The sequence below is a fragment of the Protopterus annectens genome, chromosome 8.part0, assembly GCF_019279795.1.
Source record: "Protopterus annectens isolate FY-2018-M chromosome 8.part0, PAN1.0, whole genome shotgun sequence".
NCBI lineage: Eukaryota > Metazoa > Chordata > Ceratodontiformes > Protopteridae > Protopterus > Protopterus annectens.
This window is the reverse complement of record NC_056741.1, coordinates 229,076,124-229,090,500: the sequence shown is the minus strand read 5'-3', so window position 1 is coordinate 229,090,500 and position 14,377 is coordinate 229,076,124. Positions and strand designations below refer to the sequence as shown.

The window sequence follows — 14,377 nt, the reverse complement described above, 5'->3', positions numbered from 1 at the left end:
TATAACCTACCTCAACTTGGCCAAGTCATTTGACACAATTCCCTATGCAGGTATTACAAATAAACTCACAAAATAGACAAGTCAAATACCCCTGCAAATTACAACATCAATAGCATACTCCTAGAGTGGACTCAAGAGGTGAGAGATCCAAGTATGCAGATAGATAGTAGCCTGAACTTGCAGCAGCTGGAGCAACCTCAGAGGTTCCTCAAAAAGAAAACAGGGTGTAAACTCAAAATACAGCCCTGGTGGAGAGCTGCTACACATTCACAAGTCAAACAGCATGAGGGCCACCCAGTCTAGGGATCTAAACTTAGTCAGTGACTCATAAAAAACAGAGAGAGAGAGAATTGCTCCTTCTTTGGAACAGGCTTCTTATTCATATTAAACAGAGTCCTTTTCAAACACAATTTGGATCGATGGATGGGGAATCGCAAATTCACATCTGGGTTAGTGCTTATGTCCCTTATGGACAGGGACAATCTGTAAGACACTCAATGCACAGGCACAAATCCATGCCATCCTCTTACTCCTACAGTCCATATATTGGGTAAAATTGGATTATATTGGCTAGGCTTTTAATGGCCCTTAAGCCATTAGCCTACTAATCTCCTATGAACCTATGATCCTATGATCCTTTATAGTGAGTTTAAGATATCCAGTCATATGACACATTTTAGGAAGTAGAAGGAAAGTGGCCAACCCCCAAGAAAACTTCTGTAGATATGGAAAGAACAGGTAAATTTCACACAGTGACCAGAGCTCAGAACCAAACTTCAGTACCTTGAAGCTGTGAAATAGAAACCTTGTCCACTAAGCCACTGTCGAACATTTTTTTAATCTTCCCGTTATGTTAAGTTTATACAGAGTTTGCAAAAAAATCAAACTTTTGTATCAATACTAATGGTAATTTAATAAAAATGACTTAGTCTTTGAGCCTCTTTTGATCACAAATGTCTATAATAAAACTTTTGTAATACTATAACAGATTAATTCATTTTATTCTTTCATTTTCTGATACCATTAATTATATCTGGCTTAATGGGAGATGGAGCCTAACTTGTCACTTATAGCAACTGAAGCGACCTCAGGAGTTCCTCACAGAGGTTGGCATAATGATCAAGATGTTTACCTTACAAAGTACAGAGTTTGATTCTCACATGGGATATTTGGCTAAGCTTAAAATAGTACAAGAGCAGCTAGCCTAGTACTAACCTATGAACCTAAGTAATGAGCATAAGGTATGGAGTCAGTGCTAAAGAGGAAGTTGCTCCACTACAGGAAAGAAACAAACACACACACACACGCGTGGGCATGTACACACACAGTTATGGGCAATTTAGGGAGAAAGCATTCCTTGGGTAATGTCTTTGGAATGTTGGTGGATTAAATGCTCCAGAAAATCCCCATACAGACAAATGAATTGCACAGAAACTCCACAAAGGTGACACCCAGATATGGACTCAAATGAATAGTCAAGCACTGTGAGATAGCAACACTTACTGCTGATTTTTCAGCAATTTCTACATTACTGCTAGTTATTGCTTCACACTTTTCTGCCATTATCCCAAGATATAAGCTACACTTGTACTTTGTTTATTGTGTAATTATTTGGGTGCTCTAATGTTTTTACATTTTCCTATTTGCGATGCTTGTGTTGTCTAAAAGCCCCGGTTGTGCCCGATAAGGGTCCTTGAACCAATGTAATTACCCTGCATGTGAGTATATGAATAATAACCTCTTCTGTGCTACTCAGATTTTCATTCTATAGTTGATGAGGACTGCAACTCCCCTGAGCTCTGTTCAGTATATACAGTTTTCCTCCACTGCACCAAGGGAACACCATGTAGAAACAAGGTGTAATGCATTATAACGTGATGCACTTAGTGTTCAGACTTTTTTCCTCTGTATTATTTCCTATAACACAAGGAACAGAAGACTCACTTGTTGCTAATTTTTCTGAAGCAGCCATGGGACATCTACCTCTTAAACTACAATTGATGAAGTACAGAAAGAGACTATTATAAAGTTTGGTCAAATAAAAGAAAAATGCCAAAGTGTAATGCAGATAAAAATAAACATTTTAACAAAAAAAAGTTGCATTCTTTCTTCTCCATTTTGACTGTTCCTTTGTAAAAGTAAATGACTGAAAAAACCTTAATGAGGAAAGGTGAAGTGCAGAAGCTGAAGGCCACATGAAAATCCTCACTCACCTGCTGTAAACCCCATCACCACCATGAACATGAGCCAGATGAATCTCATTAGGTCACCAAATATCATCTGTAAGAAGAAATAAACATTCCAGTTAAAGAAATGTGTACACAAAATGGAAAAAATAAGAATAGGTCTAGACAGCTGCAAGCACCAAGATGTTCTAAAATAATGTTAAAAGCACTATTCTAAACAGCAGAATACAAAATTATAGGTTCATAGGTAAGTACAAGGCTAGATACCCTATGCTTCTGGGCCATTTTAAGCCTAGCCAATTTCTTTTGCTGAGAATGAAACCCACTATTTTTTGTTGGCGAGGCAAATATCTTAACCACTATGCAAACCCCCACCTCTTGCCTCAATTCTACATTTTTCATGGTCGAGTCGCTTGCTCACACTAACATTTGACTTGGAAAACATCTTAATTCTACTTAGTACTGCTAGAAACAGATTTGTGAATGACATTTCAGATAAAATACAGTCCATGGCTGACCCTGGTCATAAGTGAACTACTCTGCTGTCGACACATTTTGCTACAGACACTTTTCAAAATTATTTTCTTATTTTTTAATATATCTTTTTAAGTAAAGAAATATTGCTGCCAGGGCAATTCTCTTAAAGTAATCACAGCTGTGCTGTCCTATCAGAGAGGAGGGAGGTGCTACATCTTCAACCACTCAAATTGCATTTTTTTCCCTCCTTGCTATCTCCATTACACTACACTAAAATACAAAAATAGCATTTGAAAGGAGACATGATGATGATATTGGAAGATATTTGATGTGTTGTCTAGATCATGGATGAGATGACAGAGCAGAAAGCCTGCAGATGTTGAAAAGTGGAGTGAACCTGATATTATTGGTCATAACTGGAGTTTATGATGGTAGTACACTAAGGATTCACAAAATAATGCACTGGTCATGATTTGCATCACTCAGGATGGTCTAAATTGTAGCAATTAAGTTATTTTTTTTGTCAGTTAATCGGATATTTGGAGGCAGTATTTGACTTCTTTTGTTGCCGAGTACAGAGGCGGTCTGTGATTGAAAGTGACTAGCCTTTTGTCTCAGGTTAAATAGTCAATCTGGCTTTTGTAGCCTAGCCTGCATTTGTGCGAAATAAGGTGGAATACTTTAATGTGGCGTGTGTGATTGTGTGAAGCAGACTTGAAATGCATTATTGTGGTCACTATTTAGTTTTTAATAAAATCACACATCTAACGTATACATGGTCAACAACATGGATAAAACTGCTAGGTATGGGGGCCTGTCTGTGGATAAAAGTAACTGACCCTGCTGTCATGGTCAATTTAAACAGTACCAGAATTTCCAGGACTTTTGTATATTTGTATGAAGCAAGATTGAAAAATAAATTATGACAGTAAGATTTTCTATCACAATTAGACATCTGAGGAGTAAACTGCCAAATAAAGTGTCTACAGGTGACTGGTATTACAAAACCTGTCTATGGGTGAAAGTGAATTATCCCTGCTACTGCTTGATCACAATTAATGATCACTGATCTGGCTTAGCAACTGAAGACTTGCATAGTGTACCTCGTTTGCTGAAATTATGAATGCAGTGGTGTGCTGGGGTGCATCTAAGAATAACAAGTTGGCCATAATCTCTCACTTTCCATCACAGTTGAACATTAGATTTGTACACGATAAGATGGTATCCATCATCAGGACAGGCTATATGTGAAAACCACTGATACAGTGGTGTAGTAAGCAGCACTACCAACTCACAAAACGTGGTTCTCTTACTGAGTTTGTGGCTGTGGTTCTTTCTGTGTGGACTCTGCAAGTCCTCTCTGGCTTGGATTGGGTTTTATCTTCTCCAGCACCCCAAACACATACAGGAGGTGATGTTCATCTAACTTGCCTGCAAGTTTATAGGTTCATAGATAGGTACTAGGCTATCGGCCCTGGGGCCTATACAAGTGCAGCCAAAATGGTACCCTGCCTTTTGCCACACAAGAAGATTATTTTCCTGTGCCACTGTCGAGTAAGCAAGCATTATGAGGCAGACCAAGTGTGTGTGTGTTTGTGGTAGAAGAGATGGCTTGTCAGGGGCAGTGTCATTACATGTGTATGAAAAACAGTATCACAAATATTGGGCACATCTAGAATTTTTTTTGGCTAGCAATTAAAAAATAAAGAACAGTTTACAAGTAATTATATTTCAAAAAATAAGGCATCATAGAACAGCTAGACATTCAGAACTTCTGAGGACCAAACCTCTGACTGCATTAGAGAATTCTGGCATAAGCTTATTGGGGGCCACCATCCACAACTTCTGGCACAGGACACACCTAGTCTAAAATCAGCACTGCTTAGATGTGTGCACAAAAGGAATGTGTGTGCAGGCCAGGGATAATATAATTAGTATTTGTTTAACTTTCCTCCCAACCAAACCTGGGAGATTTACAGAGGCCACTATAGCTGGTCTTGGCACAGGATACTATCCAGGAGCAATACACTGGAATCACTTTTTTTTCCACTTTCACAAACATCATATCTATAAGCAGCTGTCTCTCTTTATAATGTAAAGCTGGTCTAGGGGCAGACTACTATCCAAGAGCAACAAAGTGGAAAAAAATTACTGGGATCACTTTTATTTCACTTTCATAATCAAACATATGCAGGTGCTTCTCTTTTATAAGGTAGGGGTAAGGAGACATGTTGAAATGTATTACTTTAGTCATTTGTTGTTTTCATTTTCATCTTAGTCCAACACCAGATGGATGCACAAAAGGTGGCTGTTTTTTGGGGCATTTATGTGAGGAGGCCTGTTGTGTACATGAATGGCAGCAACAATTTCAAATTGTCTGTGGCCATTTCTTCTTTCTCTTTCATCCCTATCTAGCTTAGAGGGGTGCACAGATGATCGCTGTTTTTTTTTTTTTTGGTGGGGGGGGGGGGTAAGGAAGCATGTACTCTCACCAAGTATGATTTATGTATCATGGTATGCATTTGTCTTCTCAGTTTATTAGAAATTATTATTCTGACAGCTTTGAATATTAAGCTTTGGGCACAACTTATTTCTTCCTTGAAAAAAAAGGCAGACATTTTTTCCTTACTTATGATTTTTGTTTAGGACATCTTTAGACAAAAATTTGGGAAAAGAGCTGCTAATGCACCTCAAAACATTGAGGATCTCATAGCTAATGCACCTCAAAACATTGAGGATCTCATACCTTCTGAACGCATTAATTCAACTGCTTACTCCCCAACTACACTGCACTCTTGGCCAGTTATGTGTTGAAAGAATGGAGTAAAAGAAAACAAAGAGCAAGACAAAGTGGGACAAAACAAAAGAAGTAACCCTTCTGGATGGTGTGGGAGGCCAAGGCAGAAAATGGTGAGGGGGGGCAAAGATGTAGTATGCGAGGATTTGGTAGGCAGTAGGGTACACCATGGATTCTTTTGCCTAGGGCTCTACTTCACACAAGATCTAACTCGAGATATTTAATACTGGATTTCAAAAGTAATTTATTAGAAAGTAAACACTGGCAAAACAGCCCCCTTTTCATTTCCAAGACTACACACACTCTGAAAGAAGGGAAAAAAATCAGAGTTTGCAGTAGTTTTCCCAATCAATAACTCTATGCATTGTACTCCGCATTTAACTTATCTTACCTGGGAAGAACTATGGTCTGCAAGTTAGCTTAAGATGACCATCATCTTAAATATACCATTTTTCATGGTTCTAAATATGTTCTACCTAGATTCAAAATACATCTTTCTCATAATCTCAGCTTGTTCTGTCTAGATCTCTTTCCCTACCCTGGATCGCACTGGTTAAGTACAAGTTCTGGCAGCCTGACCTTTTCATATGCTTAAATCCCATTTGGGGGAGGAAATGAAAGGCTTGGAGATACCTGCTGCAATAAAGTTTGTTGCAGGGTCTACTCTGTAGTTACCTCTCACTGCTCCTTGCTTGGAAATCCATACATAGAAGACTAATTTTGCAAATGTGTTTGGAGTGTATACAAAGTTGACAACAATGATCATAACAGGTCACATTCTGTACCTATATTAATTGCCTGCTTAAACCGAAGGCAAGCTGAGGGACAAGAATTCTGGCATGACCAGAGCTTCCACTTACAGAAAGTATTAGCAGTCAAGCTACAGTCCTCAGGAATATTTTTTCCCATTCTATCATCTCCTGTGGCCTGAAGTATTTCCTGAAAACACTGTACTCTTTTACAGATCAGACCAGTTTTAATGCCACACTTTTGTTATCCATTTCACTGGCTACATTGATTGGTTCAGCCCTGTTCTCCTGCAGTAAAGTAAAGCTTACAACAACAACCAGTCACCAGTACTTGGCAACTTACTAAATTTAACAGAACCAAGACAGAAATGACTAGATATGAATAAAAACAGACATGGTTAATTGAATCTAGACTGAGTTTGATTTACTACTCATCTGGAAAAAAAAAGCCTCACATTGATTTGAGATGTAAATCACTTTAAGTGGCAAGAAGAATTAAAGAAACTGTCTAACAACACTGTCTTTATAACACTGCCCTGTGCACCTACATGGGTTCCAAAGAATGCAGCCAAATCCAGCATATGGGAACATGAGACTGCTGTGAAAAAATAAACAAGGTTGGTTGGCTAAAACCCTACTTGTTATGATTTACTGTACAGTGACACTCCAAGCAAGATTTAAATACTTGTGTAACAGAATGCCATAAATGGACCCTTTATCTGGCTAAGGTAAAGATATAAATAACCAAGGGCACAAACAAACAGAGTGGGGAGGTTGGCACAATGGTTAATGTGTTTACCTTATAGACACAAGGTGCAGGGTTTGATTCTCACATGGGATAATTGGCTAGGCTTAAAATGGCCCACAAGGACAGTTAGCCTAGTACTAACTAATGTACCAATGAACCTATATTTATTTCTTAATTACTGACATTTGATTACCAAGAAAGTCCAAATGGGTAGAAGCCCATTTTCAGCGAAAGACGGGGCAGAAAAGCATCAAATTATTACAAAACATTTTAACAATAATTTTACAATCTTCGAAAATAAATCATTTGCAGTTTACATAATTACAACAAATTAGACGTAATATAAAAACATTGGTTAAGAATCGATACAAGGTATATGACGGCAATAAAGCTGCTTCTGCACAAATCAAGGGCTACCATAAATTATATGTTTAAAGTTTTGAATTAATTCTAATCACGTAGCTTTCAATTCTTCAAAGGTATCTACTGTAAAATCCAGACTAAGTATCAAGGATAAACTGAAGCACATCTCATAATACATAAAATGACAACTAACAATGATATATAAAACTTACGAATTAACATTACAGCTAAAACATTAAGTGAGACTTGCATCCCTATTAAGAATCAGACTAGAAAATTCACCTCACAAACATTTTAACTAACATTTATAACTGCATCAGTGCTGGGAACTAAACATATTTAAAGCAAACCGGTGCTCTCCAATGTGGTTAACCTTATCCAACATTTTTTTCCTGCCTGCAATATCACCTAGACTATGTTTAGTACCCATAAACCCATCAGCACCTTTCAAATTTTTTTCCATTTTACTGCCACAGATCATGAATTTGCTGCCATTTTTCCAATTCAGTTCTCACCATGCATTAACTAAACCAGGCAGTTTGGATTTTGCACAGTTTTTACTGTTTATTTTGGTCACTGCCCACAATTTTACAACTTAGACTGCATCTTGTTGAGGTAAGTAAATAACTATTAACAACTAAAGTGAAACTTTGTTCATGAACAGTAAGTTGTTGGAGACATTTCTATATGAAGAATGTTGAGTCATCCTGCAGCAATATACAAACTGGTAATACTCTTAAATTTTGGCAGTGAAGTGTTTTTTCCCTTCTAAGTACAAAATTAAGCTAAGTATCAAAAACGTATTATCTGTTACTGGCCTTTCCAGATGTTCATAGAGACAACTCTCAGTCTCCCACAAATAGGTACTGCTCACAACTTTTATACACCCCTGTAAAAAGTTTTATTTATTTATTTTTAATCTGGATGCAATTGTGATTGGCTGTATTTCATCCAGGCGTAGAGATGTAACTTTAAGAAAGCGGGCTAACTCACAGCACGAATTGATGCATCTAAAAACTGAAAAAAAAAAAAAATACCCGCATACTTCATATTATAGGGCCCTTTTTCTATTCTTTAAGAAAAGCAGAAAGATTGAATAACAAATTCAGATCATTGTAGCAGAGTCTCCATTACCACTATTGTGGGATATAAGGGTTCCTATTAGATGACTGAAGACGCATTATATCGAATGCATCTTGGTCAAGCTTAAAACAACGAAAATGCAAAATAGCGAAGTGGCTTTTAAGAAAATTATTTCCCAGGGAAAGGATTTGCTTGGCCGCTTCCATTACTTTGCTGTTTTTGGCACTGTAGTGCAATCTCAGAGTTGGTATATTTAAGTAGGGGGTGTGGGGGGGGGGGCACACTGTTCTGAGCTTTCGAGATTGTATGCTTTCGCTTACATGGGTTCGATTATTCATCATTCGCTTTTTTAAGCATTCAATGATACAATATAGACCCGGGTATAAGAAGTTAAAATAGAGCACAATACTATCTTAACTGATATTTCCATAGTTTCATACTGTGTAATTGAGCTTGTATGAGAAAGTAGTGATTATTATACATGGCTATCGGTCTACTAAATGAAATGTTTTATGGGGGGACCATACATACATACAGATTCAGACTGCAAAATGATCATATCACATGTGTATACTGCCTTGCAAGGGCAATTATCAGCTCTCTAACCACTTCGATCATGAAGGGTAGGGATAGCCTTTCAGAACAATAAACATATCAGCCCTTCTTTCAAGGATTAAGCAAAAGGAGACAAGCATAGGTGAGCTTTGATATTTTTGTTGAGACTTAAGTATTTTGGTATCAGAAAGGTAATAGCACTGCAGCTGTCAAAAATTCCAACAGCATTCAATAACACTGAAATTAATGTTATGCCAGCAGTTGAAAGGCAAACTAATTTTACTTCTGATATTAACAATCCTAATTAAAAAAAAATAAGAGGTTTAATGAACACAAATTCCATACTTTTTAAGTAGCTTGAAAATGCTGAGAGCCATGATTGTAATGCTGCATTAGGCCATGGCTCAAGTATTTCATCTGGTCACATATAAGGAAAAACAGCAAGCCACAAGAAGTATTAGAACAAATAAAGCAAAGATTAACAATGGTTTGGTATGGTAATGCCATGCATTGTTTGTGTATCTGATGAATTCCTTCACCATTCCTGTGAGATGCGTGTTGTCTTTGTACAGAATTTTTAATAAAGAATTAATGTACAGGCAATCAGTTAAAAACTGCATTTAACACTAACTCAAACTGTCAGGTGGATTGCAGGGCTCCCTTGGTTGTGCTGAAAATATGAGAATGTGATATTTTTCCAAGTTGACTACAACTCAAAGGCTAGAAAACACTGTTAGGGCCTTATTCTCATTTTCAACCATATATCTTTCACTGCAACATTTGTGCTGATGGTCAAGGATGCCTGACACCATTCACTTCCATCTAGCTACCGAATGTTTTTTCCCTGCTGTAAAGAGATACCAGAATTTTGTTTAGAATGGTGAGCTAAATCACTTTCCAAATGGCTTACCCCTCTTTTATGACCTCTTCTAAACTGGGTACAGATTATTTCCTCATTCCTAAAAAAGAATAATGATCTGGAACATTACATGATGAATACAGGTAAATTACAGAACTCAGTAGTGAAGCCTGTGATCTGGAACATTACATGATGAATACAGGTTAATTACAGAACTCAGTAGTAAAGTCTGTGATCTGGAACATTACATGATGAATACAGGTAAATTACAGAACTCAGTAGTGAAGCCTGTGATCTGGAAGATTACATGATGAATACAGGTAAATTACAGAACTCAGTAGTGAAGCCTGTGATCTGGAAGATTACATGATGAATACAGGTAAATTACAGAACTCAGTAGTAAAGCCTGTGATCTGGAAGATTACATGATGAATACAGGTAAATTACAGAACTCAGTAGTAAAGCCTGTGATCTGGAAGATTACATGATGAATACAGGTAAATTACAGAACTCAGTAGTAAAGCCTGTGATCTGGAAGATTACATGATGAATACAGGTAAATTACAGAACTCAGTAGTAAAGCCTGTGATCTGGAAGATTACATGATGAATACAGGTAAATTACAGAACTCAGTAGTAAAGCCTGTGATCTGGAAGATTACATGATGAATACAGGTAAATTACAGAACTCAGTAGTGAAGCCTGTGATCTGGAAGATTACATGATGAATACAGGTAAATTACAGAACTCAGTAGTGAAGCCTGTGATCTGGAACATTACATGATGAATACAGGTAAATTACAGAACTCAGTAGTAAAGCCTGTGATCTGGAACATTACATGATGAATACAGGTAAATTACAGAACTCAGTAGTAAAGTCTGTGATCTGGAACATTACATGATGAATACAGGTAAATTACAGAACTCAGTAGTAAAGCCTGTGATCTGGAACATTACATGATGAATACAGGTAAATTACAGAACTCCGTAGTGAAGCCTGTGATCTGGAACATTACATGATGAATACAGGTAAATTACAGAACTCCGTAGTAAAGCCTGTGATCTGGAACATTACATGATGAATACAGGTAAATTACAGAACTCAGTAGTGAAGCCTGTGATCTGGAACATTACATGATGAATACAGGTAAATTACAGAACTCAGTAGTGAAGCCTGTGATCTGGAACATTACATGATGAATACAGGTAAATTACAGAACTCAGTAGTAAAGCCTGTGATCTGGAACATTACATGATGAATACAGGTAAATTACAGAACTCAGTAGTGAAGCCTGTGATCTGGAACATTACATGATGAATACAGGTAAATTACAGAACTCAGTAGTAAAGCCTGTGATCTGGAACATTACATGATGAATACAGGTAAATTACAGAACTCAGTAGTGAAGCCTGTGATCTGGAACATTACATGATGAATACAGGTAAATTACAGAACTCAGTAGTAAAGCCTGTGATCTGGAACATTACATGATGAATACAGGTAAATTACAGAACTCAGTAGTAAAGCCTGTGATCTGGAACATTACATGATGAATACAGGTAAATTACAGAACTCAGTAGTAAAGCCTGTGATCTGGAACATTACATGATGAATACAGGTAAATTACAGAACTCAGTAGTGAAGCCTATGATCTGTAACATTACATGATGAATACAGATAAATTACAAAACTCAGTAGTAAAGCCTGTGATCTGAACATTACATGATGAATACAGGTAAATTACAGACCTTAATAGTAAAGCTTGTAGACAGTATAGTAATTTTCTAAATAATATAGTTACTGATGTTCACTGTACTTAAAAATGTAAAAAAAACTGTACAGAAAACTTGCAGATGTTGGATGTTAATAGTTTAAGAACCAAGAGTTACTATAGCAATAACTCATGGCTGGGTGTGGGTTATTGCTATTATACAATGACATTATTTAATAAAAACGTTACTTATTTTTCTTAAATAATGTCCTTGTATAATGGTGCCGTGCTGCTCTTCCACATTTTCACCTGGTATCCTGGGGCTTTCTTGATGTACTGCACATGCATATGGGACTTTCATTTCCATACTTACTTAGTAAATCAGTGCAGTGTAAAGGACGCTACGGAGAAAGAAAGATCTCCATTGCTTATTTTTGTTTTTTTAGTTAAAAAAATGAAACTGGTACCCGGAGAGATGGGCAGAGACAATATTAAGTATAATCAGGTACGCTTCTCTAGTTTTGCATAACATTCCTGATTATCCTTGTCATTTTCTTTGTCTAGTCTGTCTCATTCTTTTGAAGTCTTTGGTTTTGTAAGGTTTTTTATTTTTTTTAAAAATAAAAGTACAGTTTCAGTAGCATCTATTAATACAAGAAAGTCTGGGTGCCCAGACGTTTTTCCATTGGTATATGCTTGATTTACAACAGGCACTCTTCTGGTTGGGCTGACCAGTCAGCATGCTCATTTTTGAATTTTAATGACCAGTCATTGTTTAATGGGGAAGAGTTTATGGCTTACAAAATACTTTAAGTGGATCACTAGTTTCAGAACTGCTCATTTGACACCTGAGGAAGATTAATGAAACAAAAATATTACACAGTGGTCACAATTTTGCTGATGGCAGTTTAAACAGGTGCTCAAGCTGTGCAGTTTGCCTTTTCTATCACAAATGTAATGTGCATTTTACATTCTGTTGCATCATCACAAATGGAATGTGCATTTTGCATTCTTTTGTATCATCACAAATGGAATGTGCATTTTGCATTCTTTTGTATCATTACCTTCACATTCTTTGCATCTTTACTGTGAAACTAACAATGTTGACTTTGATAAATCTCTTCATTTAGTATCAGCTCTGACACTGTGTATGGAATATTCATTCTTAACAGAGATACCCATTACATCCTAGCATGCTTAATGTGATAGTTTTAAGTGACACTGTATATGTTCTGTGATAATACCATGTTATTGGGCGTAAATATTGATGATCACTGCTCCAGCTGCATTGAAGTCATAAAGATCCATCAATTATGCCAAGTAAATTACCATTTTCCTTGCAGAGAAATTTCCGGCCTTTATGGCTGTTGAATATCTCTGTATCACATGAATGAAGCAGTGTGTGTGTGTGTGTGTGTGTGTGTGTGTGTGTGTGTGTGTGTGTGTGTGTCATGACACAGATGGAACAACCTCAGGAACATTAATAGCCTGTGAAGAAACAGTACAGTTGGGGAGATGTATACTAATGTTTTTTTTAAGCAAGGAGTTTACAGGTGAAAACAGGAACAAAGACAACACTACTTGACAAAAGACAGAATGTTTTCTGTCCCCTTTCTAGCTCCCCCACAGCTGACCATCAGGTGCTTTCAGTGCTTATCCTTGTCTGTTGAATGCACTAAACATGACATGGCTTCCCCCAGCTAATTTTGTTGGTGCCAGGGAAAACACTGAGAAATCCTGGTGCAAAATCATACTGCTGCAGATGGAGTATTTCCTTTTTAAGGCTTAATATCTGCCCCAGTGCAAACTTGTATTGACCAAGTGACCTCCTACTATGTTGGCTCTGTCCTGTTCTCCTTGTTTTATATCGCTCTAGGTTTTGCTTACATGCCTTGATGCAAGAGCCAGTATGTATGATGTATGGCTTATTTCAATAATTAATATATATTTAGTATTTTGCCTTCAGCTATTTCATCTGGTTTCCTGTTTTTGAATTCTTATTTGTTGGTACTGGGTGGCCCGAACATGATCATTGCTATCTTCAGCCATTCTTTCTGGTACGGGTTTCCAGTGCTTCTCAGTGTTTTTTTTTTTTTTTTTTTTTTTTTTTTAATTCTCCAGATGTTTTGGGTTTCTAATATTGTAACAGGAATGGACTTCATTTCTAAGTCAGGAAACAATCAGAGCTCAGGAAATTAGTTATTACTTCAGTCTTTGATATTTCTCAACAATGCTCTTCCCAGCACCATCAATGTACCCAAAAAATGCCTCCTCCTGTAGTTTATATGGAGTTACATGCATTGGTATCATATTTAAGTATGCTTGAAGTTTCATTTTTTATTAGTCCTGTTGCACTTACTACTGTTGGAACTGTCTGGGTATCTTTATTCTACATTGCCCTAATTTCTGCTTAGAAAATTGTGATATTTTATGACTTAGTCTCTCTCTTTCAGTGCGTAAGACACTATGGTCACTGGGTGTAGCTATTTCAGTGATTAGTGTTACTTTTCATCTTTTTTTCTTGGACTACTGTACCCAGATTTATTGGGTTTTTTTTCGAACTGAATGATCCAATGTGATCAGAACGTTATTTTCTGTAGTACTCTGTGATTTTTATTTCCAATGTTTCTCAGCTACTTGAATACTGTAGTCTTTGCACAACCTACAATGCAAATGTCTTGCCACATTCTTATGCCTTTCAGCATACACACACTCAGCCATGAGAATACCACAACAAACAATGAGACATGCAACTGTTTCCAGCCCTGTTTTACAGAACCTTTATCTCTTTCTCCCAGTTTTTCTATAGACTTTGTAAACCAACATGTATGTAACCTGCTATCTTGAGC

General features: G+C 37.0%; 1 protein-coding gene across 1 annotated transcript in view; it reads right to left on the bottom strand.

Annotated features, from left to right (window-relative positions):
* Positions 1 to 14,377, bottom strand: part of LOC122808197 (transient receptor potential cation channel subfamily V member 6-like) — a 346,314-nt gene that overhangs the window by 119,112 nt on the left and 212,825 nt on the right. Inside the window, exon 11 of the mRNA XM_044079164.1 lies at positions 2,214 to 2,280. Coding sequence (XP_043935099.1) covers positions 2,214 to 2,280 — 67 coding nt within the window. The remainder of the gene's footprint in view (positions 1 to 2,213; positions 2,281 to 14,377) is intronic.